The following is a 27200-nucleotide window of genomic DNA, read 5'->3' as shown; positions in this document are numbered from 1 at the left end:
TTTTGAGACTCAGTTGCATCATACTCTAATTCTTTGGGAAATTGCTGCAAATCATCATAAATTCATCAATTCCCTATTCTTCTACTTCTTAGTAACTTAACTATAAGCTAAAAAATGGGTTGTTTACTTACAAAATATGATAAATTAAAGCATGATAAATGTCAAATGTGGAAATTAATATATTCTAGACACTTATCAAATGGTAATAAATAATGGTTCTCATAACTAGATGAGAATTTTTTTCCACAAAGTAAAGCTAAGGAATGATGCACATATTGTTGGGATGGGGAAATGCAATGTTCGAAGGGTTATGAATGGTATCACACATGTAATTTATCATGTGTACTATGTTCCCAAACTTAGGAATAACCTATTGAGTATAGGACAACTTCAATAGTAAGGCTTGACTATAACAATTTAGAACAACAAATGTAATGTTGTTCATTCTGAAAGGGGGCTGATTATTGAAGTGAATATGAATAGCAGCAAAATGTTTATACTGACAGCCACTATGGCAACAACAAACACAACATGTTTCCATGTGGAGCTGGAAAGTCATTCTCAACTATGGCACAACCGATTAGGACATTTAAGTTATGATGTCTTAAAAACATTAGTTTTTAAACAAATGGTGAACGAGTCCCTAAGATTTGTGCACACATTGCCTAGATGGAAAAATCCAATGTCAAGGAAAAGCATATAGAGAGCAATAGAGAAATTATAGGTTGTTCATGTTGACTAGGGATGTCAAAAAAATTTGTACACACGGATACCTACGGATAAAACCCGCAACGGGTAGGAATTTAGAATATGTACCCACTATATTCTAATTTAAATTAAATTTAAAAAATAAACATGACTAAAATATTAACACATTGATTTTGAATGAGTTAGTTATATTTTATTAATTGGTTTTAAAATACAATCTCACTTTTCTTTATAAACTATCATTCACGATTTAAATGAGTTATTTGAACTTTGATTGAAATTTATAAATGTTATGTATTATATTTTATTTGAATTTATGGTTAAAATATGTTATTAAATATTTAAAAACAAAAAATTAAATACTTGCGAGTACTTACGAATATTCAAGGATATTAAAAAAATAGGCAAGTACCCACATAACGGATACCTACACAAATATGGGGACGAGTACGAGACGAATATTTATCCAACGGGTAGGATACGAGAGAGTTACTACCCATACCATAATTGGCCCATTGACATCCCTAATTTGACCTATGTGGGGGTATATTCATTTAGTGAGAAGTCAGAAACTTTTTTTTTTCTTTAAGAGTTTCAAATTATTGATGAAAAAAAAGGCTGGAGAAAGCATCATATTTTTACGGATAGATAGAGGGGAGATTTACTTCGAATGCTTTTGAAGAAGTTATAAAAAGCATGGCATACAAAGCTAGTTGACAACATATGCTCCAAAAATATTTTGGCCAAAGACAACAAGATGGTGTGTTCACATTCTCAATAGAAGTCCCAGAACAATAGTGCAGGACAAGATCTCCAAAGAAGCATGGAGATGAGTGAAGCCATTTGTTGAGTACTTTCGAGTGTTTGGATGCTTAGATCATGTGCATACACCAGATCAACAACGGATCAGATTAGATGACAAAAGTAAAAGACGTGTTTTGCTTGAAGTTTGTGATGAATCAAAGGAATACAAATGATTCGATCCAATCAATACAAGGATCATCATCAACAAACATGTAATTTTTGAAGAACAAAATAGTTGGAACTAGAAGTAGAATGAAACAAAAAATTAGTAAGACGCTTTGGACTCGGGAGAAAATGAAGCTTATATGAGTGACACATAGGAACAACTTGAGTAGAATGAAGCAAAAAATCTCAAGAAAAAAAAAAGTAGCAAAAATACCGAGTGCAGGAAATACCAGAACTAACTCTGGTCAAGTATATAATGAGTTTCCTATCCCAACCCATAATATTCATGTTGAAGGGAGTGCTAAAAGGTATGTAGAAGAGAACCTATTTGGATAATTGATTATGACAACATAAATGCAATGATGGCATCAGAAGATGATCTAGTGACATTTGTAAAAGTTGCTAAAAGCAAGACGTGGAGAGATGCAACATAGAATGAGATGGAGACAATAGAAAAGAATAAAACAAGGGAATCGTCTTATTTGTCGACAAGAATAAAGCCAATTGGATTTAAATGGATATTCAAAACCAAACTCAAAGAGAATGGAGAAATTGACAAATTCAAAGCAAGGTTGGTAGCAAAGGGATACACACAATAATATGGAGTGAACTACACTGAAGTGTTTGCACCAATTGAAAAACTCAATACCATACGTACAATACTCTCTCTATAGCAACTCAACATGGCTGTAAATTTTTTTAACAAAGACATGAAGAACACCTTTCTTAATGAAGAACTGAAGGAAGGAATATATGTGCAACAACCAACTGGTTTTGAAAAGATAGGTGAAAAGAAAAGGTATACAAGCTAAATAAGGCATTGTATGGGATCAAACAAGAACCAAGAGCCTAGTACAACAAGATAGAAACATATTCCCTACGTAATGGTTTTGAAAGGTGTTTTTGTGAACACACGCTATTTAGAAAATCAACAAAAGGAGGTAAACTTTTAATTGAGTTTATATCTGGGTGATTTAATATACACTGAAAATAATAGGAGCATATTGTGATGATTTTAGAAGTTTTATGATGTTAGAATTGACATGTCTGATCGAGGAGGATGTGGTATTTTCTTGGAGTTGAAATTTTGCATAATACACATGGAACTTTTATGTGTCAAAAGAAGTATGCTCAAGATGTATTGTCTCAGTTTCACATGAAGGTTTGCAATGTTGTCCAAAATTCAATTGTTTCTGGCATAAAACTATCAAGGAATGGTACAAGGCCAAAATGGATGTTACTCTATTCAAATAAGTAGTTAGAAGTCTCATGTACTTGACTACTTCTCCTTCATACTTGATGGATGGAGTTACCCTAATTAGCATATTCATGACCAACCTAACAAAGGATCACCGCCTGTAGCTAAAAGGATATTGAGATACTTAAAAGACGCTACCGAGCTTGGCATATACTATAAGAAAGAGGAGAGCACAAACATAATGGCTTATACAGATAGTGATTTTTCTGGAGACATAAATGATAGGAAGAGTACTTCTGGATTTGTGTTTTTCTTAAGGTTTGGAGCAGTTTCACGACCTTCTGAAAAACAAATGGTGACATTATCTACAACAAAAGCTGAATATATAGATGTTGTGTCTTGTGTTTGTCAATGTATATGGATATGGATTAAAAGGATAATGGAGACTCTTGATTTCAAAAATCAAAATAACATTATGACTTTATGTGTCAATAATTTTGTTATTCAATTGTCCAAAATCCAGTTTTTCAAGGAATGAGAAAACACATATATGTGAGATTTTATTTCTTAAAAGATCTTGTTAAGATGAAAGCATTGAGGTGAGCTACTACAACACACAAAATCAAGTAATTGATATAATGACCAAACCACTCAAATTGGAGAGCATGCTAGACGTGATTGAAGCATAAAAAATAAACTAAATGTCTTTCTTAGCATTTAGTTTAAGGGAGGGAATGTTAGTAGATATTGGTTTTTTGAATTTCTTTTAAGTGGAAAGTTGTTATGTTTTTTTTAGTAAGCCTGTGGAGCAGAAATTTAGCTTATGATCTAACCAGTTATCAACCCATGTTTACTCGTAAAATTAGTTGGCTGATATATATATTTTTTCATTTTATTATGTTATTGTATGATCTTTCAGTATTCAAGAACCAAATTCAAGTACAAAATTTCACATAAAATATTACTTGTTGTGTTAACAATACAATCTTTTTTACCATCTATGTTATGCACTAGTTAACTATGGACTAATGAGAAATCTACATCACTACCACCACCATGTTGTGGCGACAAGCTATAAAACCGCTACCAATTTTCACCTTAACCGATTTTTGATAACACTAATACATGACTATTAAAATGTAATGCAAATTCTAAAATTTTATAGAAAAGTTCAAGATAGGAAGTAAAAATCTATAACATTTTATATAAGTAAAAAAAATCTAGAAACATTCTACACAAATTTAACTAGCCTTTTTTACGATAATCATATGAGTAAATATGAGGTATATATATAGATATATATATATATATATATATATATATATATATATATATATATATATATATATATATATATATATTCATGTACACTACTATTAAAGGAAAACACACAACACATTCTATTATTTCCTCAATTTTATTTATCCTATCAACTATTCCTTATCCGCTTCAAAATACTAACAAGAACAAACTAACCACGTATAACAGTTTCTCGAACTATTTTGACTAGGTCTTTCTCAATCTGACTCGATGGGTCATTCAGTAGGAAATGGATTCCACATTTGACTTCTATTTATCAATTAATTTATCTAGTGCTGCTGCCATATACATGTATTTCTTTGCAGTCAAGTTCAATATTGACTTGAATGTCGCCCTCATTTTTTCCTTCTAAAAATGCATGCATTGTCGTCACTTTTTTCCAATTTAGGTGTGTATATACACATACAACAAATCACTTTTTTGCTACATAGCTTCCTAGCTAGTGCTAATTGGTCTGTAGTAACTTTTTAATCAATGGAGAAACACCAAATGATGCTCCCAGCATCATCATCAACAACTTTTTCATCTGATTTTGAAATTGCTTACAATTTTACTGTTCACATCAGAAAGAGAAGGGTTTTAATAACTCAAAGGAAAGAGATATCAGCTCCCAACAAAAGTGACAAGGAAATAAAACGCAAATCAGACACAGTTCGGCGAAAATCCATGAAACAACCTCTAGATTATAGAGATGAAATGTAAATTAATGACATTAAAAATTGAAATGCATTCCCATGTATCTGGCCATGTTTTCGGGTTGGCACAATAATGGTGTTTAACTTTCTCAATCACTTTTTTCTTTTCCTGTAGGATTTTTCTAGTTTCAGCCAAAGGGTTTATTGGCCACTTTCAATCAATACCTTTGTTAAGAAAATTATTATTCAATAGCTTTCATCCTCAAACCCACCATTCACCTCTGGATACAAATTTTTTAATGTCTCTTGAGGATTTATGAGGTAACTCAGCACATGTTTCCTTAACAATTGGTTAAGCACTCCATAAATTACTTAAACTACTTTGCATGCGTTGCATAACCCAACAATAAGCATATGCACATGACTTGTCAGATGAATAGTTTTAAATGTTTCTGTAACTTTTTCTCACTGATCTTATTTGTTTAAAATAGAAAACGGTACTCCTATCAGAATATAACATTACTATGCCACATTACCGATCAAAAGCCAAACAGAAACACAGAATTACATATTACGAGGATGTTTACAACCTCTGATGAATCAAGTATGCAATGCTTCAATGAAAGTTCCATAAAACTCATAAAAAGAAAAACCAAGCAGCACACACTTTATTTGCAGAGGAGAATAGTAAAGTAAGGTCATTTATAAAGCATTTTTGGAACTTTAAACACACAAAGCAGATACAATTTCTCACGCAACAATCACTGTATATACGACATTTGAGGCCCTTGATGCGATTTGGTATCCCACCATTGATGAACATAAACACCATTGCTTCTAAGACCCTTGTAAATATCCATGCACTGTTCCCTGCTGTTCACAGTTCCCTTTTTACCTTCTTCACTCTCTGAGCATCCAAGAAACAACTCATGAACAAAGCATATGGTTCCACTCTCAAATATGTCTGCAAGGAACTTCATTTCAACATCTCCAACACTCATCTTCAGAACCACAAAATCAGCATACTGAACTGTTTCTTTAAACCACTTAAGGAAATCAAACTCCTCCTCTCCCAAAAACGGATCCATATCAACATTGTGTGCAGCAACCCTCCCAGCCAACCCCGGATGATAAACAAAGGTGACACGAGGCCGTTTCACATAGGACAACACAGAAGCATTGTAATGAACAAAATACACACTGAAAGCCTTAAGCTGAATGGGATAAGAAGGTGGGAACCAATCACTGACATTGATATCTGCATTAACCAACTCCCTCACCCCAATATCAATGTACACCAGCTTCTTCCTACTAGAAGTATCCACTAAGTTTGGCAAATAGGAAACACTTCTCTCATACTTGACATCTTTTCTCGCTCTTTCCTCCGCGAGAGGCTCCATCAACTCCACCAAAGGCTTGGTGAATGCAACGCTACCGCAATCTTCAGGAAGTACACGGTTATAGAAAAGGGAGGTCGAGTTTGTGTTTTCAGATCTTTTCTTGAAAACCACGAGGCCGAGTTCATTAACAAAACCCACATGCACCACAGTGGAAGATGTGATCAATGAAGAGACCGAGGATGAAGAAGAGGAACCAACAAGCAAGACCCCGATTCCACCAGGCTTAAGAATGCGCTCGACCTCAAGGACCAGCAACGCAGGGACAGATACGTTGTTCACATCCTTGGAGAAGACGAAGTCAAAGGACGAGTCTTGGTACTCAAAGTGGGACGCAAAGTTCTTACTGGTGTTGAGACCGACAACAGTGGAGAATCCGAACCGTCGCATTGTGGAGACAAGGATGTTAGAGCCTTGTCCAATGCAGAGGGTTTTGGCGCCATAGTTCAGGAGGCGTTTAGCCTTGAGAATGGCGATGACGGTGGAAGTTAAAGCGGTGTGGTTGTGACATTTGATGGAGTCAAAGGAACCCCAGAAGGTGTTGAGGATGCGGCTCTGGAACAAGTAGGAACCAGCGGTCAAAGTGGTGTTTTGGGAAGGCGAATCTGAGTGATCGACGCAGTCAACGTAGGTCTTTGGGGTCAAAGATCCCAACTCGAGGGTGGGTAGGAAGCGAACGAGGGAAACAAGGGAAACAGCAGAAGCGAGAAACAAAGCGCGGAAGAAGACGTGACGGGCTAAGGAACCGGTGAGAGAGTGGAATTTGGAGGACTTTGAATCCATGGAACTGTTGTCACAGATGAGAGGGAGTTGCAGAAAGTGACAGTGACACAGAATCTTGTCACAAGACAATGAACTATTCAAGACAAAGTGTAAAACCTGGAAAAAAGGATGATTTGAGGCATGCAAAGACACTCTTGTCTGGTTTTTCGCATGAGATAATTTGATGAGCCTAGTAGCCAGTTAAGGAACATTTTTGCTTTATGTGATGTAACTTCATGACCCAGTTAAGAGTTAAGGAAGTTTGTGGTTGTTCGGAAGAAGATGTTGAAGGAAGGGTTAAAGTGGTGAGGAACCAACACATAGAATAAGGTGGGACACAACACAGCAGTGGCACTCACTTCACGATGTGGGAACCTTGTATCTAGATTTACGTGGCACCATACGGAACTAACTTCCTTATTCTCTTGTTCTCACGCCGAACATCAAAAATAAAAATATTGATATAAATTGTAATAATGTAGCAGTAGTGTTTATTTGATACTATTTAAATAGAGATTCCTTTTTTTGTCCTTTAACTTGTGCTTTAAGATCACTAACAGCTTTTGTTTTAGTGAAGGATTTACAGCTCGAAGATTCTTAAAGAGGTTTAGTTGTTGAAAAATAGTGTATGTGAGTAAATAACCGATGATATGAAAGAATGGATTTGAAGATGCGTGCCTAAAGTTAGTCGTTTGCATTTTCTTAATCTGTTTTAAAGTGAACACTGTCGCCTTTTTTAAGGACTTGAGATTCTATCATAATCTCTTGTCCTACTCTATCATCGGATTATTTGCTCCCACAGGACACACTATTTATTGTTAATTCCATATTTTGTATTAGGGTGCTATTATTACCCATCAAATTTTTACACAATTTTACATCCACTTTTTACTCTTCAAATTTTTTATTTTTTCTTTTCCTATAAATACAAGAATTATTTTTTTCATTTAATTAAAATACTTTAAGTTGTCAACTAATGCAAATAGGTTAGAAAAACATTTTTCTTTGTATTACTAATGCTTTTGTTTGATTACCGAGATAGTTAATGTGGAGTAGTGAACATGGATTTGACTATCCATCCTTATTTTCAAAGAAAAAAAATTTATCTTCATTTTTATCTTCATATCTAATAATAGATATGATATTTTTGTTTTATCTCCACGGATATACTCATATATGCTTCCAGACCTTTTTTACCATTCAAAATATTAATTAAATATTTAAAAAATATAAAAACCAGTAAATAAATCAAAAGGATTTGAGCAGGGCGGAGCATAAGGGACAGGAGGAGGCCCTCCAAAAGTTTTAATTTTTTTTTTAATTTATGTAGTTAACAGTTATGATTTTTTTTTAAATTATGTATAGCATTTTAAAATTTTTTGAGAATTAAATTAAATATTTTTATTTCTTTTATAAATCATAATATTTAATGAATTAATAATAAAATCTGAAATCACAATACAATAAAGAATAAAAAATTTATTAAAATATTTTTTGTTTGTCTTTTAAGTTTCTTATTCTCATCTTTAACTTTTATCTTTACTTTTTTATTTTTAAAGTCATTTTTGAAAAAAAAAAATGAAGTACATCTCTTCTGTTTCACTTGATAAAGAAATATTAGTTTAATAATCAATATTATCTTTTTATCTCATGAGCCTTTTGTATATTAATTTTTTTATGAATATAGAAAAAAATATATTGTACTGTGTTTTTTATAATTGATTTTTAATTATGGCTTGATTATCATGAATTTTTCTTTTAATATTTATCTCTCAATTTTTTATTAGATTATGATAAATTATTTTTTAGTTCTAAACTAGAAAAAAATGTATATCGGTGAAGAATAAAAAAACAAATTCATATTTTAAAAGTGATAAAAAGGAAACTATCTGTGAGGATGAAATCACGACATGTTCAACTCCTTCAAATATATTCTGAATCATGATACTAATGATTCAATTGTTTAACTATAGAAGCTATTTCTTAAATTTCAAAGAACTACATATGTAATAGAAAAATTAATTTCTATAATGAAGATTATTAAAACAAGATTGTTAGAATAAAAATGGAAGATAAATTTATTGTCTTGTTGAAGGTCGAGCTAGTCCAACTAACATCAAAGGTCAAGTTGAACCGAAATTCCACCAAAGTCATCAAATATAAGTTATACTCAAAGGTAAAGTTAAGTTCACCCTAAAATAAAAATTAATTTGTTTGATTCAAATAAGATAATTTAAGATATTTCAATCATTTATCCTAATTATTTAAGAAATGAGGAGAATTCAATTAGTAATTTAATTATTAAATGTTTTAATTTCCTTAATTTCCTAAAATTGTGTAAATCCCTCGTTTCAAACATAAGGTTACTCTTTTTCAACCGATTATCTTTTATCACAAATTATTAATTGTTTGACCATTTAAGATTACAAACTAATTCCTAATAATTACAAAATGGAAAGAGTGGTCCCCGGTCTATAATAGAAAAGAAAAAAAAATACTCGATTGAACATTTAAACCTAACAGTATAAGTTCGAGTAACTGAAGTTGTGCTAGTCAAAGGCTGGACTGATTTCTCCAATTACATAAACCTTTTACAAGTACAAATCTACTTAATCTTTTTCTTTTATATATACTTTTTTCGTGATATATTTCTTTATTTACTTGTACAATAATAAATAAATAATTTTTAAAATTTTCTTTCTACAAGTAAATTTTTTTTTTTAAGATGCTTAAATTTGAAAGTAAAATGTCATCTATATTGGAAACTTTATTATGGGACTAAAAAGGGATAAAAGAGGATGCAAAGGGGTTTTGAAGGATTTTTTTCTAAAACTCACGCGGCTGATAGTGAACATTGAACTAACTTAATAAATAGGTGCTATGATTGAACATTAGCAAACCCACACTCCCCTTTAGCTGCTTCCATTTAAGTTCGGTTCAAAACAAAAGGAAAATAAATTTTTTTTAATAGGAGTAGATATTATAACAATTCATTTAAGAAGAACTTGACATAAAAGTAAGAAAAAAAATATTTATAAGTAGATTAAAATTATGAAATTATATAATTACAAAATTATGCATATATTTATTATTGGTTTCTTTATAAACGTTTTTTTTTAATTCACACCTTTAAATTGAGTTATAATTCTTATGTAATATATTTATACTTTGGCATATAATTATTAAGGTATTTAATAATTAATTATTCCTTAAAAAATTATTGTTACAAAAGCATGTATTTGTTTAAGATAATTTACTGTTTTTACATATGGAAAAGCGAGTATTACATGTGTTTATATCAATGTATTTATACAAATGTGAGAATAGAAATGCAAGATAGGTGAGGTGAGAGCTCCTTTGTGCGGTGAAGAGATCTGTGAAGAAAGTGATAGTTTTGACCTAATTACCCTCATATAATCAAGTCATGCACATTGGAGAATCAATTATCATCGGTCTTGAATTCATGTATTGGAATGGATATTCGATTCTCCTCTCTCTACATTTTAAGAAGAATCAATTCTTGTATTTTTCTTGGCTATGGTGATTTCATTAGTGATTTGATGCTTGTTGGTTGTGTGGGGTTAGTGCTTGATCATGGTGGTGGAGGTGCCCCATTGATGGCTACGCTTTGTGTTATTGTGGTGGTCGCAGTTCAAAGTGTTATGCGTTTTTGTGGTGGAAGTGGTGCATGCTGGTGGTTTTGATGGCCTTAGGTCTATTTGGTGTTGTGTTGGTGGTAATTGTAGTTGGTGTTGCTGGTGGAAGTGTTGGCCTCACTCACTAGTATGGGTGGTGGGGGTGGGTCTCTGAAGGAGTTACTAGTGAAAGAAAAGCCAATTGTTCTGATCTCAAGTTCGTCGTGTGACATCGTTAAGGTTAATCACTTCCCATCTAGGTATTATCCGCTTTGGAGTCTGTGTTTCGACATGGTTTTGTCCTTAAAAGACGTATCGAAAGGTGGAAAAAATATTTAAATTGGCTTAGGCCTCAACTCTTAAGCGATATGGAACTATTGGGTGTGGTAGGAACATAAGTCCCCTAATCAAGATGTAAGGGGAGTAAGGGTTCATCCCAAATGGAGGGCTTAAGAGAATTGAATATTCTTCTAGAACATTGTTTCTTACCCCATGGTGGGCGCCAATGTTTCAATCCCAAGTCCGTTAAGTGACATCGTTAGAGTCAATCACCCCTCATCCGAGATATTGTCCATTTTAGAGCATGTGCTCCGTTATAGTTTGGTTCTTAAAAAGTACCCTAGAGGGTGAAGGGAGAAAATTTATTTAAAGTTCCTTGGACATCGACTCATGAGCAATATGGACTATTGGCATGGAAGGATCACCAATAATAATAATAATAACAACAACAACCAGATATAGAAACTATCACTTAATTTATTTTAAATTAATTACCCATAATTTATTTCAACTAAATTTCTACCAATTTATTTTAACTCAAATTTTAACCATCCTATTTTATCTCAATATAAAATCATCAATTTTAACTTTTTTTTATGTTAAATAATAACTCACATTTCATTTTAACATGATTTACACAATTACCTTTTATTTTAAATTACTTGTATGAACAAGGGTAAAATGATGGTCATCCAATTTTATCAAATAAAACATTTTTTTATTATATCAAATCCATGACATCACCCAATTATTTCATAAGTTTTCCTCTTATTCCTCTCCATTTCTCATAATCTTTTTCTTAATCCATAGACCTCATTTTGATCCCTCTTTCCCCTCAAATCCATTAAAATCTACTCTCCAAATCCATCTTAAAAAATAAACACAAGCTAAAATTTGTATTTATAAAAAAATTAGTCTTTTTGTTATTTAATATTTAATAAATATACTAATTTGGTTTTTCATTATAAATTTGCAATTTTTATATTAAATAATATTGACTTGTAAGTATTTTAGTAGGATATTTATAAATATATTGACATTTGTAATACTTTAAAAAAAAAACATCAAGGAAATTCACATACCTTGGTAGCTAAACCTTGGTCTCTAATTTAAAATTGGAGAATAATATTAGAATCAATAATAACAAGTGGTTAAACTTTTGTAACTAATGTTAGAGACCAATTTAGACTTTAATTTACAAACCAATGATAAGATTTTATTCATAATAAAAATTGTCTTAGATACCGATAATTTTTAGTTTATAAAGTGATATCTAACTTAGTCAATATTGACTAATTATTTTGGTCTCTAAAATTGATTACTATTTAATGATTTTCTTGTACTGTATGATAAGATTATGATATTTATTTCCAACAAAAAGGTAATTTATACAAGATTGAATTAGATGAAATATCAATTCAAAAGGTCTCGTGCCATATGTCTATCAAAGAAGATAATTAGATTTGACATAAAACGTGAAGTCATATAAGCTTGAGGTTAATCTCAAAATTGCAAAAGCACAATCTTGTAAGAGTTTCTCCAATCATATTTTTCAAAATCACTTCTCCATGAAGCGCATGTAAAAGGCAAATAAGTTAAAAATTTCTTCAAAAGTACAAATAAGATTTTCACACAAAGACTTATAAAGTTGTTATACTTGGTTTTATTGAGTTCGATAAGAATTATGTTTATCAATGGTAAAAGATAATGGTCTAATCATAGTATATACTTATATTATATGAACAAGGGTGAAATTTTTTCTTAACCTTCAAGGATGTGTCTTTGAAAGTCTTTTTATAAATTCAGCAAATATGTTAAAAACAAAGAAGGATTATTTGTTGTTTCAATAAGAAGCCATCATGGATGAGAATTTAAAATAAAAACTTTCAATTTTTTCTTTTGAAAACCATGGTATCAACCATAATTTTTCAATTCTAAAAACACGTCAATAAAATGGTGTTATGGAGGGAAAAAATGAATCTTCATCCACACTACTTCTTATCACTTTTGAGTTGAAGTAGTAAATATTGTATGTTATTTGCAAAATGTAATTTATTTTAGACCATCAATTGGAATGACTCCTTATGAATTATGTTAACATATATTATTTCCATCCTTTTTTATTACAAATTTTTTATCTTGAACACCAAACAAAACATGAAAAGTTTAATAATTATAAGCCTGATGTGTAATTATTTGAATTTGATGAATCTTTTGCTATATGAATTCATTGAATAACACATGAGATAAGAAAGTGCGAAAAGATCAACCAAAAATGTCTATGAGCACCAAAGAGAACTAATTAAATGAAACTCACACATGATAAAGTATCATCCAACATAAGTAATCATAAGTGATCCCACATAAGGTACAAGAAGAAGATCATCATTCCATCTCCAACATAAAATTGAAAAATGTTAACAAAGCATTAGATGACGAGAGATGGTGCTATACAAGAATAATTGGACTAATTCTAAATAAATGATATATGAAAGCTTCTTTGTACACCAAAAGACAAGTCATTGGTAGGAGTTAAACGGGTCTTTAAGAACAAGCTCAATGAAAAAGGTAAGATTTGGATGAACAAAGTTATACTTATGGCCAAAGGTTAAGGTATAAACTATGTTGAAACTTATGCTATAGTCTAAAATAAATTCAATACGAATTTTACTTTCAATTTGCTAACTTTAATAAAATGAAGATATATCAAATAAATGTAAAAGACACATTTTTGAGTGGTTTAATTGAAGAAGAAGCCTATGTAGAATAACCTCATATGTTTGAGAGTGTCACTCCTTCAAATCATGTTTTTTCACTGCTAGAATTTTTAATATTTCGTGGCATTTTTTCTACAATTTGTTATAGAATTTAACGAAAAAGATCAAAGTACGTAAATTCTTAAAAAATCGGGACCAAATTGAAGCTTAAAAAAACTAGAGGAGCAATTTGCCATTTTTGGACAAAAAAATGAATCAAAAGAGTAATTCAACCAAAATTTTGACACCCAAAAATATTGACTGAAGATCCGTGACCGATAACACTTGATACAAGAAAGATTAATAATGCTTACAAACATTATTGAGTATGGAATTTGTATCATTCATTTTTAGGGGACCAAAAACGTTTGAGATAAGGAGGATTTCCAATGCATTAATATCCGCTAGGAAATACATTTGACTCATAAAAAAAATTAACTTAATTGGTTAAAAAGACTATATCCATTCATTTTTAAAATTATAAAACCAAAATATATCAAAATTTTATATAGAAACGAAATTCAATTTAAAATCAAAGTTCAAGATTAAAAACATACTTAATTTATACAAAAAAAATACTACCAAAACGAAATTTTCTTGTAATGACCTAACACTATGAAAAATTAATTGACTAACCTAACAAACAAAAGCTCAAAGTAAACTAACATCAAACTTTAATGTAATATCAAACAATAATATTATGGTGATTAAATGATTTATATTTTAGTATATTTTTATAAAAATATATCATGTTAATTGATCGATATAAATGAAGGATCAATAATTTTAGATTAATATAAACTTTTGTGTGTATACTTTATGTGAAAATGACTTTAAATCTAATGATTAATTTTGGAAAAAAAATCAATTAAAAGACATTAATTAAATTTAGAAAAAACTATATATATATATATATATATATATGTATATATATATATATATAAGATTAATTAACTTTATATCTAATAGTTTTCTTTTCAGGAAGAGTAAGTAAGCAATAAATATATATTATATTTAAAAAGACAAACAAAAAAAATGATAATTATATCTTAGTTAGTTACTTCTTTAGAACCATGGACTAATACAAGTTAGCAACCTCAAACACTTTTATTAATGATTTACTTAAGTTTTAAAGGTTTTATAATTTAGGTTATTTTCAATTGATTTTCTCTTAAAAGTCTCGGTTTTATTAATTTTATTTATTTATGTATATTTGTGTTTGAATTTTGTTGTCTTTGTCTCCAACTCAAATAATTTTTTTTTTCTTATCCTTTCTAAGTTACTGATCTACTCATTTTTTTCTTTTAAGAATGACTTAATCAACAAATTGAAAAGGATTAAAAAAAAATAAACAAGTGGATCAATAAATTAAAAACTAAAAAAAGAAAGAGACAATTCCAACCATTAAAAAAAACTTCAATTAAAATATCTAAATTTATGAAATACTTAAAATTTAATTAAACCTTTATTAATTTATACGTACATAACAAATCTCAAATACATAAGTTATTTATAACCACTTGTTAGTCACAAGAAACAAGTTAATAGTTATATCTTAAGTATGTTTAAAAAAATGTAATTATAGCGGAAGGGTAACGTCCCAAAAACTGAATAACCTCGATAAATGAAACTTCATTAGGTATGAAAGTATACGATACATTGGCCATACCCAGATTACAACAAAAGGGGCCCCATATGGCCCAACTAGAAAAGTACGGAAAGAAAACAAATAAAAGCGCGAGGCCTTGTTCAACAATAAGAGTATAAATAATATAAAATCTTTCAGTAGTGGGCCCCACAATGGGTTCGACCCTGTCCAAACCATCAAGTTGCAGCATCCCTATCAACATTACCACTGTTAGGGGTTCTCACATCTGCTCACATCAACAAGGTTGATGATCATCGCAATAGAGAAAACCACGCACAACATACAAGCAAACAAAGGGTAAGCTAGTGTAAAGGAATCTCATTTTATAACAGTTCACAAGAAATTTCCACGCCAAGCATAAATAACAAGCATCATACCAAAGCTATCAAAATATATGAGACTCCAAGACTTGACTATCCGGATACGCTTAATGAGGCACCACCACGTGACAGTGGAATTATGTCCTAGAAATGAGGCGTCACCGCGAGGCCTTCGTGGAATTATACCCTTACAGGAGGCACCACCACGTGGCCTTCGTGGAATTACGCCCTGGCCCTGAGGCACCACCACGACCCCCGTGGAATTACGTCCTTTTGTCGAGGCACCACCAGGGACTCCCCTTAAGAGGGTCCGTGGAATTACGTCCAGCAGATGAGGCGCCACCAAGATCTCTCACTACGAGAGTCTTGGAATTATGCCCTACTCATACTTTATACATGCCTCACCCACCAATCAAGAACTTTCATAACATTAATATCATGCATAAGCAACAAATCATGCAACTCATGCCTTTCAATTCATACATAATAAAATAACATATCATCTCCATCTCAAACTCATATATTAATCATGCCATCATCAAGTAACCCCTTTAGTAAAGCATTTTAGATCATGCAAGTAAGCCACACATCAGTGAGCCATTCAACAACAACATCAAACTCGCTCGCTGCCTTGCTCAAACCAACAAGGTTCGCTCAGGCGAGAGGACCCTCCCGCTCAGGCGAGTCCCATCTCGCCTAGGCGAGGGTGCGACGAGGGGAACAGAGAATCCTGCGAGGTCTCGCTCAGGCGAGTCCCTTCTCGCCTAGGCGAGAGCATTCCTCGATCAAAAAGAACGCGCGTCGCCTAGGCGACATATCGCGCAATAAAAGACTGGGCGAGCCCTTGATAATCTTGCCTAGGCGAGACTAGCTCGCTTGGGCTAGAAAACCAGTACTCACCACTGTTTTCCCATACAGCAGTCAAGACCACAATCCAAAACATGTTTTAAATCGACCCAAAACGGACACAGCACCCATCAACCCATACAAACCCGAAAAGACGTCCAAAACAGCGGAAAACAAAAATAACAGAAGGTCCTAGCTTCCCTTACCTGGGAAAAGACTAGCACGAGACCTCAATCTTAAACAGCGGTGAACGGCAATACCAAGAGCGACTCTAAGTGCTGGAAAAAAGACGAGAGACAGGGGGAAAAATGGGTTATCCAGTGAAACTGTAACAGAACTATGAGCGAGGTTGGAAGGAGACTTACGTAGGATATGGAAACGGAGTTGAGCGCTGTTCGATCGGGAAAACGTAACCCTAGCAGAGCTCCTTACGGCAGTGGAGTGTGACGGCACAGTTTTATGTCTGTTTATGAAAATTAGACAAATGTGGATTAGGACAACACGAATTTGGTATTTATCCAATGGGTCAGCCTCTAGACCCAACTGCTGTAGGGCAGAAAAAAGGGACCAGAAATTAATGGGCCTTACAGGAAGTATATTTTAAAAAAAATTATTTCTTTGCAAATAAATCAAGTTTATAATTAGCAAATTCATATATATATATATATATATATATATATATATATATATATATATATATATATATATATATATATATATATATATATATATATATACTTCAAATAATTGCAAAGTTTAAAACGAAAAAACCTTCAAGTACAAAATTTACCGAATATGTTTAGTAAAATTATTTTTTATTAAGTTTTAGAATATTTTAGAATGTTGAACCACATTTCATCAAATTTTAAGAATTTTATAAAGTAAATATTAGTTAAAAATAAATATATTTAATGTTTTAAGGATATAATATTAAATAGGAGTAGCATAAGATTTCTAAAAAGTATTGTTATGATGTTGTTATTGCGGTAAGTCTACTTGCACTAATTAAAATGTCTCCACTTGAGTGAATATATGTGGTATGCTTCTCTTCGACCACAGATAATAAAACAGCACCATCACCACATTGACTTTTTAGTTTTCCACTTTAAAACTACCATTCATATTTTATTATTATTAATATTATTATTTTTATTATTATTAGAATTTGGCTTCCTCTAACGGTTAATCAAAACAAAAATACACCTATAGAATAGAACGTACTCAATAATAGTATCAATTTTTATGAATACCAATATTAAATTATTAGGTAAATTATACAAAATACGGAAAAAATCGTTTTACAATTTACATATTACTCACTCTCGGTAATAAAAAAATATCTCAGAACTGAGAATCGAAAAAATTAACTTCTCAAATATATACAAAATTATATTCTTCCTCCTCTAAAAACAATGTTGGGAGGTTACATTTCTTGTTGGAATGTAGCTGGGTATAATATTAAAATAAAATAAAATAGAAGACAGTGACCAATACACTTAAAAAATGTTGGGGTTGGTTTGTTTTGTTAAAATCTTAATATGTATAATTAATGTTAATAAGCGAAGAACTCTATTAATCTATTTTCTATTTGTTCCAACAACAAAAAAGTGTTTCTTATTTGACTTCGAACTTCAAACAAAAAAAATAATAAAAATAATGTTTTAGCCGTCCATATATTATGAAAATGATATCTGATCACCTTAAGATGAAAGATAAAAATAATCAAAAATAGAAAATAATTTTTAATGTGAAATAACATGATCAAGTAAGTAATAAATAAATGAATAAATAAAACATGATAAAATGATTGTTTTTTGTATTATAATATGTATGACATGTATTATGTATTAAATTGGGAAAATATGAAACATGTCTGCTTCAAGCTTACACCACAACCTGGCTCCATGGTGCTTCTCTTCTCCACTCTTTACTATATTCTCTCTGAGCTTTTCTTCTGCCAATTTTCTTCTTCCATGATCCAGGGAAGGTTTCACCTATCTTTCCTGCAAAACCAACATTTGTTTCAATTTCAACTGTTCTGCACAAACCTGTGTTGTTTTTTTGTCTCTTTGGTTTGGTGGGTTCCCCACTGAACATGGCAACTGAAGCTACAGACTCTTCCAACCACAAAAATAACCAAGGCCATGGCACCACTGGAAGTAGAACTGATACCCCAATTCAAAAGGTCCTTCCTTCACTTGTTCTCATGTTTCTATTCTTTTCTTGCTTTGTACTAACCTTTTCTGTTTGTTTTCTTGACTTCAATTGAAGGTTGTGGTTGTGGGTGTTCTGTTTCTGCCTTAATATACGTTCTTGCCTTTTGTTTATCTATCATTGGTCATAGGTTGAGGCTGTTCATGCATGGCCAATTGGTTTTGCAGTCTTTTTATCTTTAGTTGTTGTTGGTAAGCCAACATACTTGTGTGTTGTACACGTAAAGCTGAAATATGAATTTATTGAAGAGAGGGGCATTTGGGTTCAGGTAAAGGTTGAAAATTTGGTTTTGAAAATTTAGTCTTTAGAGCTTTAAAATAAGCTTTGAATTTGAATTTTGAATACAGCAGACAAGATACTACAAGCTATGTTGCCCTTCATAATTTTTGTTAACATGCTCATATGTTTCAAGCTATTCAATTGAGTAACTTGTATTTTCCTGCTCAAAAATGAATTATTTCTTACAAATTGGGGGCAGATCTTTGACACTGAAAATTGTATGATCCTCGAATTTTCTTTCTGGATCTTTGTCTCCGGATTTATGCAATGTGGAATTTCAAGTAGTATAGTTCTTGTGACTACTATGATTTGTTCATCTTTTCAGATTTGTGAAAGCTGCTACACTTTTTCATGAATGCCAATTGTTTGATGAATTGTATGGTCGTTGGTCTTACAAAGCCCTCTTGTAAAGTTAATCAAGTATTAAGATTATAAGAATTCAGTTTACTTTGATTTCATTCTTCTCTGTATCTCCCCTATGCTAACTAATGCACCATATGCTTAAGCACTTCCTTCTAAGAAGGGAAAAATTTTCAACACCATGATATTGTTTGAAAATTAGTTAAATTGAAACCCGGCTTTTAACTAAACTATCCTCCGGCTAAATTTCTGATATATTTGTGTATCACTACGGTTTATTACATTGCAGCTCAATGAGGAAATCTTTTCCTTTTCTACTCTTACTAAAGTTTTCTTCTGCTTGTTTGTACACAGGGTCCAGCATCATCTGAAATAACAGAGGAATTTCCAAGAGATCAACATGGGACAAGGCAAAACCTGATCGTGGATATACCTGCAGTATCTCAGGAGGAACAGAAAGAAGATTATGTGAGGATAAACATGCCTCTAACTCCACCTCCAAGAAGAGTGATTTTTTCCCCTTGCCCAAGTCCTGTTTACCCAAGAAGCAAAGAATCCCCAGGTCCCTCTTCATCAAAAAGTAGATCAAATATTAAAGCCTTTCTTCCTAAACTCAGTTTTAAATTTCGTAACACAAGTTCGGAGATTGAAAAGGCTGCTTTCCTAGCACTTGGAGGATCAGCAACAGTGGCACCAAAAAGGCCTTTTCTTTCAAGGACATTATCTCTTGTCACTCCTAGAGGGAAGAAAACGTCATCTTTACCCGTAACCCCAATTGCTCATTCAAATCCTGGGTCTGTACATGGCGGGAACATGGCTTATGCAGAAACAGTTGTGAGTAGCTTGACAATTAACGCAACATGTTACATTGTAATTATTTTATATAGGTAATTAGCATATTGAAAAAATAAATGGTCAAAATAATTGTGAAAAGAACCCGTTCTTCCTTGGATATTTGTAGTGATGCTTTGTTTTCATGAAACCAGGTTTTCTGACATGATTGTATGTGTGTTTACTCTAAACTGTCAGTTTTCTTCTTTGTTGTTCAATGGACTAAACTTGAAAATGCCAAACAGATGTTAGCGTGCATCATTAAAGATTGTTCTTTCCGGATGGTTTTGCTTTAAGTTATCCTTTCAATTTTGTTTAACATGGTATTTCAGATTTATTCAACTAACCCTTATATTTGAATCTGTCACTTATATCTTGGCATCATCATAAAAAAATATTTAGTATCCATTAAACCTATTTGTACACCTCACAGATTTTTCACGCACAGCAATAAGCAGTAACACGTGCTACTCTTTTAATTAACATTTTGAATGATGGTTTCGTTTCATTTTTCTTGTGCTACAGTTGACTGAGCTGATTTGTTTTGCTTCCTATAGTCGTTTAGTGAAGAAATCATGATTGACGAAGCAACGCCTAAAAATCTTCATTATTAGTATCGGTGTCACTTGGATCAAATTAACATAAATCATACAATCCAATTGACTATGTAGCTTTCTTCAAAAGATGTATCTTTTAAAGTGTTTATCAGTGCTACATCCCCTTCAATTGACTACGTGTTCATCAGTGCTACATATCTCCTTCATGTTACTCTGAAGTCTGCAACACTACAGTTTGATATGTTAAAGCTATAAAATAAAAATTCTACATTATGTTCCAAATCATCATAGGACATTTTTTATCTCTGATAATTTGGTCCTCACTTACATGATTATGTCTGTTTTTTACTTCATTTTACAGGAGATTGAAATGAAATTACCAATTCATCGTTCTCGTTCAGTACCTATGCTTAACAAAGAAGGTAGCTCACCCGTACCTGGTATGTTTCGTATAGTTCCGACCACATTACGAGTGGATGATAAAATCGCCGCAACACCTATGACATCTCCAATTCATGATACTGGTAACATTTCTTTTCAAAATTGCTTTATGAAAGATATGTTAACCTTAGAATCCTCAACAATGTGTTACGAATCTCGATTAAACTAAACTATATGCCAGACGGAGATGGAGAGATGTTTGTTTGTTATACTCATTATAACTATCAACTGACAACTGCAAATGGCTGTCTCAGTTCCAAGTATTTCAAAGATGAGAAGGGCTAACAACATTTTATTTACAAAACTACTATATTATTTGTTAAATTTCATGTGGATCCCACCAGAAAGAGAGCAGGCCTATGTGTTCGGTGGGACTCACAAAATTCCCCCAGTGATAGACTGTATTGCTAGCATTTCTGTTTTATTATTTAGTATCTTTGAATCACTGATTTAAATGCAAAATACAATCTGCTTTGTGTATATGACACTTAATATTTTGGGTTTGGTTATTCTACAAAATAGATTTATAAACTGAAGTTATTTTGCTGACTCAACTGTTAGGAACTGTTACATGTTTCCATTGTCATCCTACTCAATCTCCTGCTTCAGCTGTCTTAACCTTTCCAGTTACATGTGTGTGTATGTATGTATGTGTGTGTATATATATTATATATACCTATGTATTATCATATACATACATGCATACACATATTCATATGCATACGCATACACATATATTGTGTTCTTTCTGAATTCTGAGTTGCTATATGTTCTCTTTGGCTGCACAAACTTATTTTCCAGGGCTAAGTGGTGGCTTTGACAATGTTGCTAATTTCCAAATCCAAAGAAATCCGTTCTTGGCTTGAACCTCTAGATTAAGTTCCTTCGATGGCAATTTTATTTACTAGAGTATTTTGTTTCAGTTCACAATGAGGATGGTGGTGAAGATATTCCGGAAGAAGAAGCTGTTTGTAGAATTTGTATGGTTGAACTTGGAGAAGGTGCTGATACTTTTAAATTGGAGTGTAGCTGCAAAGGTGAGCTTTCATTGGCACACAAAGAGTGTGCAGTCAAATGGTTTACCATTAAAGGTAATAGAACATGTGATGTGTGCAAGGAAGAGGTTCAGAATCTACCTGTCACTCTTTTACGAGTTCAAAACGGTCAGGCCCATAACATACTGGGGTCAGACGCTTCTCATTATAGGTATCATCATAACTTGACATCAATTTTAGTGGTATCATAACTTTCTCGTGATTTAGAGGAAGCTTAACTTCTTTTAGCCCTTTCTCTGGCTTTCTTTCAGTATGTTTTCCAACATAACGCAAATTTTTTATAGGGTTTGGCAGGATGCTCCCGTTCTTGTTGTTATCAACATGCTGGCTTACTTTTGTTTTCTGGAGCAGCTTCTTGTAAGTTCAACTACTGTTAGATAATATATTCCCTTTAGCCAATGTAAATTCCTGATGTTATCAATGGACAGGTGTCTAATATGGGATCCGGTTCTATTGCCATGTCTCTCCCATTTTCTTGTATATTGGGTCTTCTTGCAAGCATGACAGCAACAACAATGGGTAGAGCTTTTTCTACTTTTAGACAACTCTGTGTACTTGAACTCCTCCTTTGTTATTATATAGTATAGAACTAATTCCTCCAAAATTTTCTTAGTGAGGAGAAATCATGTTTGGATTTATGCAACTGTTCAGTTTTGTCTGGTGGTTCTTGCTGGGCATCTTTTCTTTTCATTGGTAAGAAATTCCTTTTGAAACCATAGTTACAGGACATTTTTGTGTTATGCTATTTTTTACATATGCATTCAAATAAAAATCATGTTATAAAAAAGAATTGTAGTGACCAAAATTTGTTAGAGCCATGATCAGTGAGCCAAATGTTTATAATTTCAACATGTTAGCCTTCAGTTTTAATGATAGAACACTAATTAAAATTTGCATATTAAAAATATTTCTAATGTGATGTATTTTCATACATTTGAGATGGCAGATTCATATGCAAGCTGTTCTTGCTATCCTACTAGCTACACTCACTGGCTTTGGAGTTGTAATGTGTGGAGCTTCTATTCTTATGGAGATTTTAAAGTGGAGGAGGAGATCCCTTGCTCAGTCAAATCAACAGCAAGGTTCCCAAGATGCAGTGCCACCAGATCAATCTTCTACAGTTGCTCATCAAGTTCAGACTGCTTCTGAACAAACTGAGAGCAATCTGGGAGAGTCTCCTCAACAGAGGAGTTGAGACAGAATATTGGCTTAAACATATTTTGGTCTCTAAAATATGACCTTTTTTCTATTTTAATCTCCATTTAAATTTTAATTATTTTTGGTCACTATATTTAATACGAGTAATACGTTTCTACTCCCTTACAAGCTCCATCAAGTATTAAAAGCACATTTTTTAAACAAAAAAAAATCAATGAAACAGTGTTTACTTTTGGAACAACAGAGGTTGTATTTTCAGGACCAAAAATATGTTTAAGCTATTCGCTGAAAGTATCTGGTTGTATATAATGTGCATATTGTATAGACAAGTTTGGACACGCTGGACTCTTGTTTTTGTTTTCTGATGCCATGATACATACAGGAATAGACATGTATCATGTATGGCATGATTGGCATCCATTGTTCCATCTCTCATAAAAACACAGCAATACTTGTACAATAATTGCTTGATGCAAAGTTGAAGAATGGTTGATTTTGTGCTACAATAATGGTTGAAGTTTCACATTCCAATTTATACAGTATATGATTTAGACTTCCATAGAATCCCCAGAAAGTGACAAAAATACTCTCATCTTTTACTGAATTCGTAGCCATTCTTTTTGCTGCAATGTTGTTGTAGATTTGACAGACAACAGCAAAAAGACAAACCAAATGTACGCAAATTATCATTTTGGTTCTTAAAAGTGAGAAACCAATGATACCGTAGTCTTTGAAAGAACAAAATCTTTATAAAATTCCTGATAATATCTTGTTATTATATGAGACCATGTTATTACTGATATAATACTAAGAACCAATCTGACACAAATTTGTATTTGAATCAGTTTAACATGATTAAACTATGAAGTTTAGAGACAAATGTGTGGTTAAGTTGTAAAGTAAAACATATTTACATATTTGAGAACTAAATAAAAACTAAATTACAGAGTATTTTCAGGAACTAGCATGTTTATTTGCCAAACAAGATTAACATAATTGTGAAATTTAAAATGTGTAGATTGTAAGGGAAATGGAGTCCTTTTCATGAACGTGGGTGAAAGGAAGTGGTGCTACATTCTTTTAATATGAATTGAAAGGCAATACGTGAAATGGTTGAAAAATGAACTTTTAATTGGGTGGCACATCACGAGAGAGTGGGCATGTTTTGTGGAAGTGCCACTTCTATTCCTTCTATCAAATGCTTTTATGGAAGAAACGAGATATATCTGAATTTGTAATAATTCGAGTGTGAGTATAAGTCTTAAGTTAGATAGAGATGATAAACTTAAATACATATAAAAAAAATCCTTAAATTGAATGTTTTGAAATTTTAAATTAAAAGTAGTGTAATTTGACTCATGCCATATTTCAAATAAATAGAGGCATCAGCATGTAAGCAATCGTATTTGAGAACACTGAAGAGTGAAATGGATGGTGAATTGAATCTAGGGGCTCCATATACATGAAAGTTGTGGCTGAGTTTTCTATGAACAAAAATTAACATATGAATACCTAATATTTGTGGATAAAAAGGATTCAACAATATTATATCACACAAGGTAAGTCAAAGCTAAGAAAATAACAATCCTGAAATTACAAACCCAAGATCGGAACAGTAGAGAATACTCCTTCTCTTTAGAGATGGCAAATAAACCCGTCCCCGTGGGTATTGTCCGAACCCGTCCCCGTTTTGACGGGGAATCCCCGCATTGACTGGGTATGGGTATGGGGAATCCCCGATTTTTTCAATTGGGTATGGGTATGGGGATGGGGATGAATATATCCCCGCCATAATACCCGTCCCCGCCATATTTCTATAATCATTTAAATTATTAAAATATTCACAATTAATTAAGTAACCCTATATATTCTTTTTATTTTTTATTTCTTCTAAATATTTGGTTTGTCATGAAACTCATTCTTATCTCCAATATATTTTTTATCTTATCATAATTTTTATGTAATTATGTTAAAATGATGTATGTCAATTAAAAAAAAATTATGTCTGACATTTGAATATTTCTATTATTTTTTAATATTTTTATTTATTGTATATTTTCCTTTCACATGAGAATGTTTAATACTCTTAATTTAAGTGTTTAATAGCATAAACATTTCATTTACTTGGTAATATAAAAAAATCTTTTCTTATTATTATTAATTTTTATTTCATTTCAATAACTCTTTTATTTCGCTAAAACAATTTTTGTTATTTTTCAACCATTGAGTATATATGTTGATATTTGAAAAGTTTTCTTAGATCTCTAAGATATTTTTCGTCTTATCATACCCTAAATTATACATTTGTTTTTTCTTTGTGCAATTCTTTCCAATAGTCTCCAAATTGTTTATAAGACACACATTTGTTAATTTTTTAATATTTTTATTTTTGTTTATTTTCATCATGTAGAATACTATTTCGATAATTTTTATCTAATTATTTTTTATTTTCTAACTCATTACAATCATACTTTAATTTTTTCACTATAATTGTATAAATAATTTTTGTTTACTACAATATAAAAATTTAATGTAATTGTCATGAATATTTTTTTATCATCATCCAACATATATTGGAGTTTAAAATATACAATATCTATGATAAAATTTTATTATGTTTATTATTTGTTCTTTGCGTCATTTTTTTTATCAACCATTGAGTATATATGTTGATATTTGAAAAGTTTTCTTGATCTTTAAGATATTTTTCATCTTATCATACCCTTAATTATATATTTGTTTTCTTTTGTGTGATTCCTTCCAATAGTATCCAAATTGTTTATAAGACACACATTTGTTAATTTTTTAATATTTTTTTTTGTTTATTTTCATCATGTAGAATACTATTTCGATAAATTTTATCTAATTATTTTTTATTTTCTAACTCATTACAATCATACTTTAAGTTTTTCACTATAATTGTATAAATAATTTTTATTTACTACAATATAAAAAATTAATGTAATTGTCATGAATATTTTTTATTACCATCCAACATATATTAGAGTTTAAAATATACAAGATCTATGATAAAATTTTATTATGTTTATTATTTGTTCTTTGCGTCATTTCTTTATCAACCATTGAGTATATATGTTGATATTTGAAAAGTTTTCTTAGATCTCTAAAATATTTTTCATCTTATCATACCCTTAATTATATATTTGTTTCTTTTTGTGTGATTACTTCCAATAGTCTCCAAATTGTTTATAAGACACACATTTGATAATTTCTTAATATTTTTATTTTTTGTTTATTTTCATCATGTAGAATACTATTTTGATAAATTTTATCTAATTATTTTTTATTTTTTAACTCATTACAATCATACTTTAATTTTTTCAATATAATTGTATAAATAATTTTTATTTACTATAATATAAAAATTTAATGTAATTGCCATGAATATTTTTTTACCACCATCCAACATATATTGTGGTTCAAAAGATAATGTTAAAATTTAATTATTATGTTTCTTATTTGTTCTTTGCATCATTTTGATCAACTAATGTATTATAACTTTTATTAGCGTATAAAATATAGATTCATTATAATTTAAAAAATTGAAGTAAACAAACATTTAAAATATATTTTAATTTAAATATTTTTTTCCTTTTATATTTTTTTAAAAATATTTGTTCCTTTTATAGTTTTTTTAAAAAATATTTTTAAAGTTTATCAACTAGGTTTCATTAATGTTTGCAAATTTAATAAATGTTTGTGTTCTCATTAAATTTTATTTGGTATTCTAATCTAGAATGTAAACAATTATAATTTATTTCAAAGTATTTGATATCAAAGAAACAACCATACTCCTAATATTGAATATTTG

General features: G+C 31.3%; 2 protein-coding genes across 2 annotated transcripts; one reads left to right on the top strand and one right to left on the bottom strand.

The window, feature by feature from the left end:
• Positions 1 to 5369: 5369 nt before the first annotated feature.
• On the bottom strand, positions 5370 to 7386 carry LOC114190252. Its single transcript, XM_028079062.1, has one exon. The coding sequence runs from the start codon at positions 7008 to 7010 to the stop codon at positions 5592 to 5594; it is 1419 nt and encodes a 472-aa protein (XP_027934863.1). The 5' UTR covers positions 7011 to 7386; the 3' UTR covers positions 5370 to 5591.
• Positions 7387 to 18344: 10958 nt separating this feature from the next.
• On the top strand, positions 18345 to 23901 carry LOC114192312. Its single transcript, XM_028082001.1, has 8 exons — positions 18345 to 18658; positions 19681 to 20160; positions 21076 to 21238; positions 22079 to 22361; positions 22495 to 22567; positions 22639 to 22729; positions 22824 to 22903; positions 23157 to 23901. Exons 1-8 carry the CDS (start codon positions 18569 to 18571, stop codon positions 23403 to 23405), a joined length of 1509 nt encoding a protein of 502 aa, XP_027937802.1. The 5' UTR covers positions 18345 to 18568; the 3' UTR covers positions 23406 to 23901.
• The last annotated feature ends 3299 nt before the right edge of the window (positions 23902 to 27200 follow it).

This window comes from Vigna unguiculata, chromosome 7 (assembly GCF_004118075.2).
Source record: "Vigna unguiculata cultivar IT97K-499-35 chromosome 7, ASM411807v1, whole genome shotgun sequence".
In the NCBI taxonomy this organism is placed as follows: domain Eukaryota; kingdom Viridiplantae; phylum Streptophyta; class Magnoliopsida; order Fabales; family Fabaceae; genus Vigna; species Vigna unguiculata.
This window is presented reverse-complemented; position numbering and strand designations above follow the sequence as displayed.

Bases quoted from the DNA above. Each gene is read 5' to 3' on its own strand.
- LOC114192312 (XM_028082001.1), top strand. From the start codon at position 18,569: ATGGCAACTGAAGCTACAGACTCTTCCAACCACAAAAATAACCAAGGC. The intron at 21,239-22,078 runs GTAACATTTCTT...ATTTTGTTTCAG, and splicing joins ATCTCCAATTCATGATACTG to TTCACAATGAGGATGGTGGT. The intron at 22,568-22,638 runs GTAAGTTCAACT...ATCAATGGACAG, and splicing joins GTTTTCTGGAGCAGCTTCTT to GTGTCTAATATGGGATCCGG.
- LOC114190252 (XM_028079062.1), bottom strand. From the start codon at position 7,010: ATGGATTCAAAGTCCTCCAAATTCCACTCTCTCACCGGTTCCTTAGCC.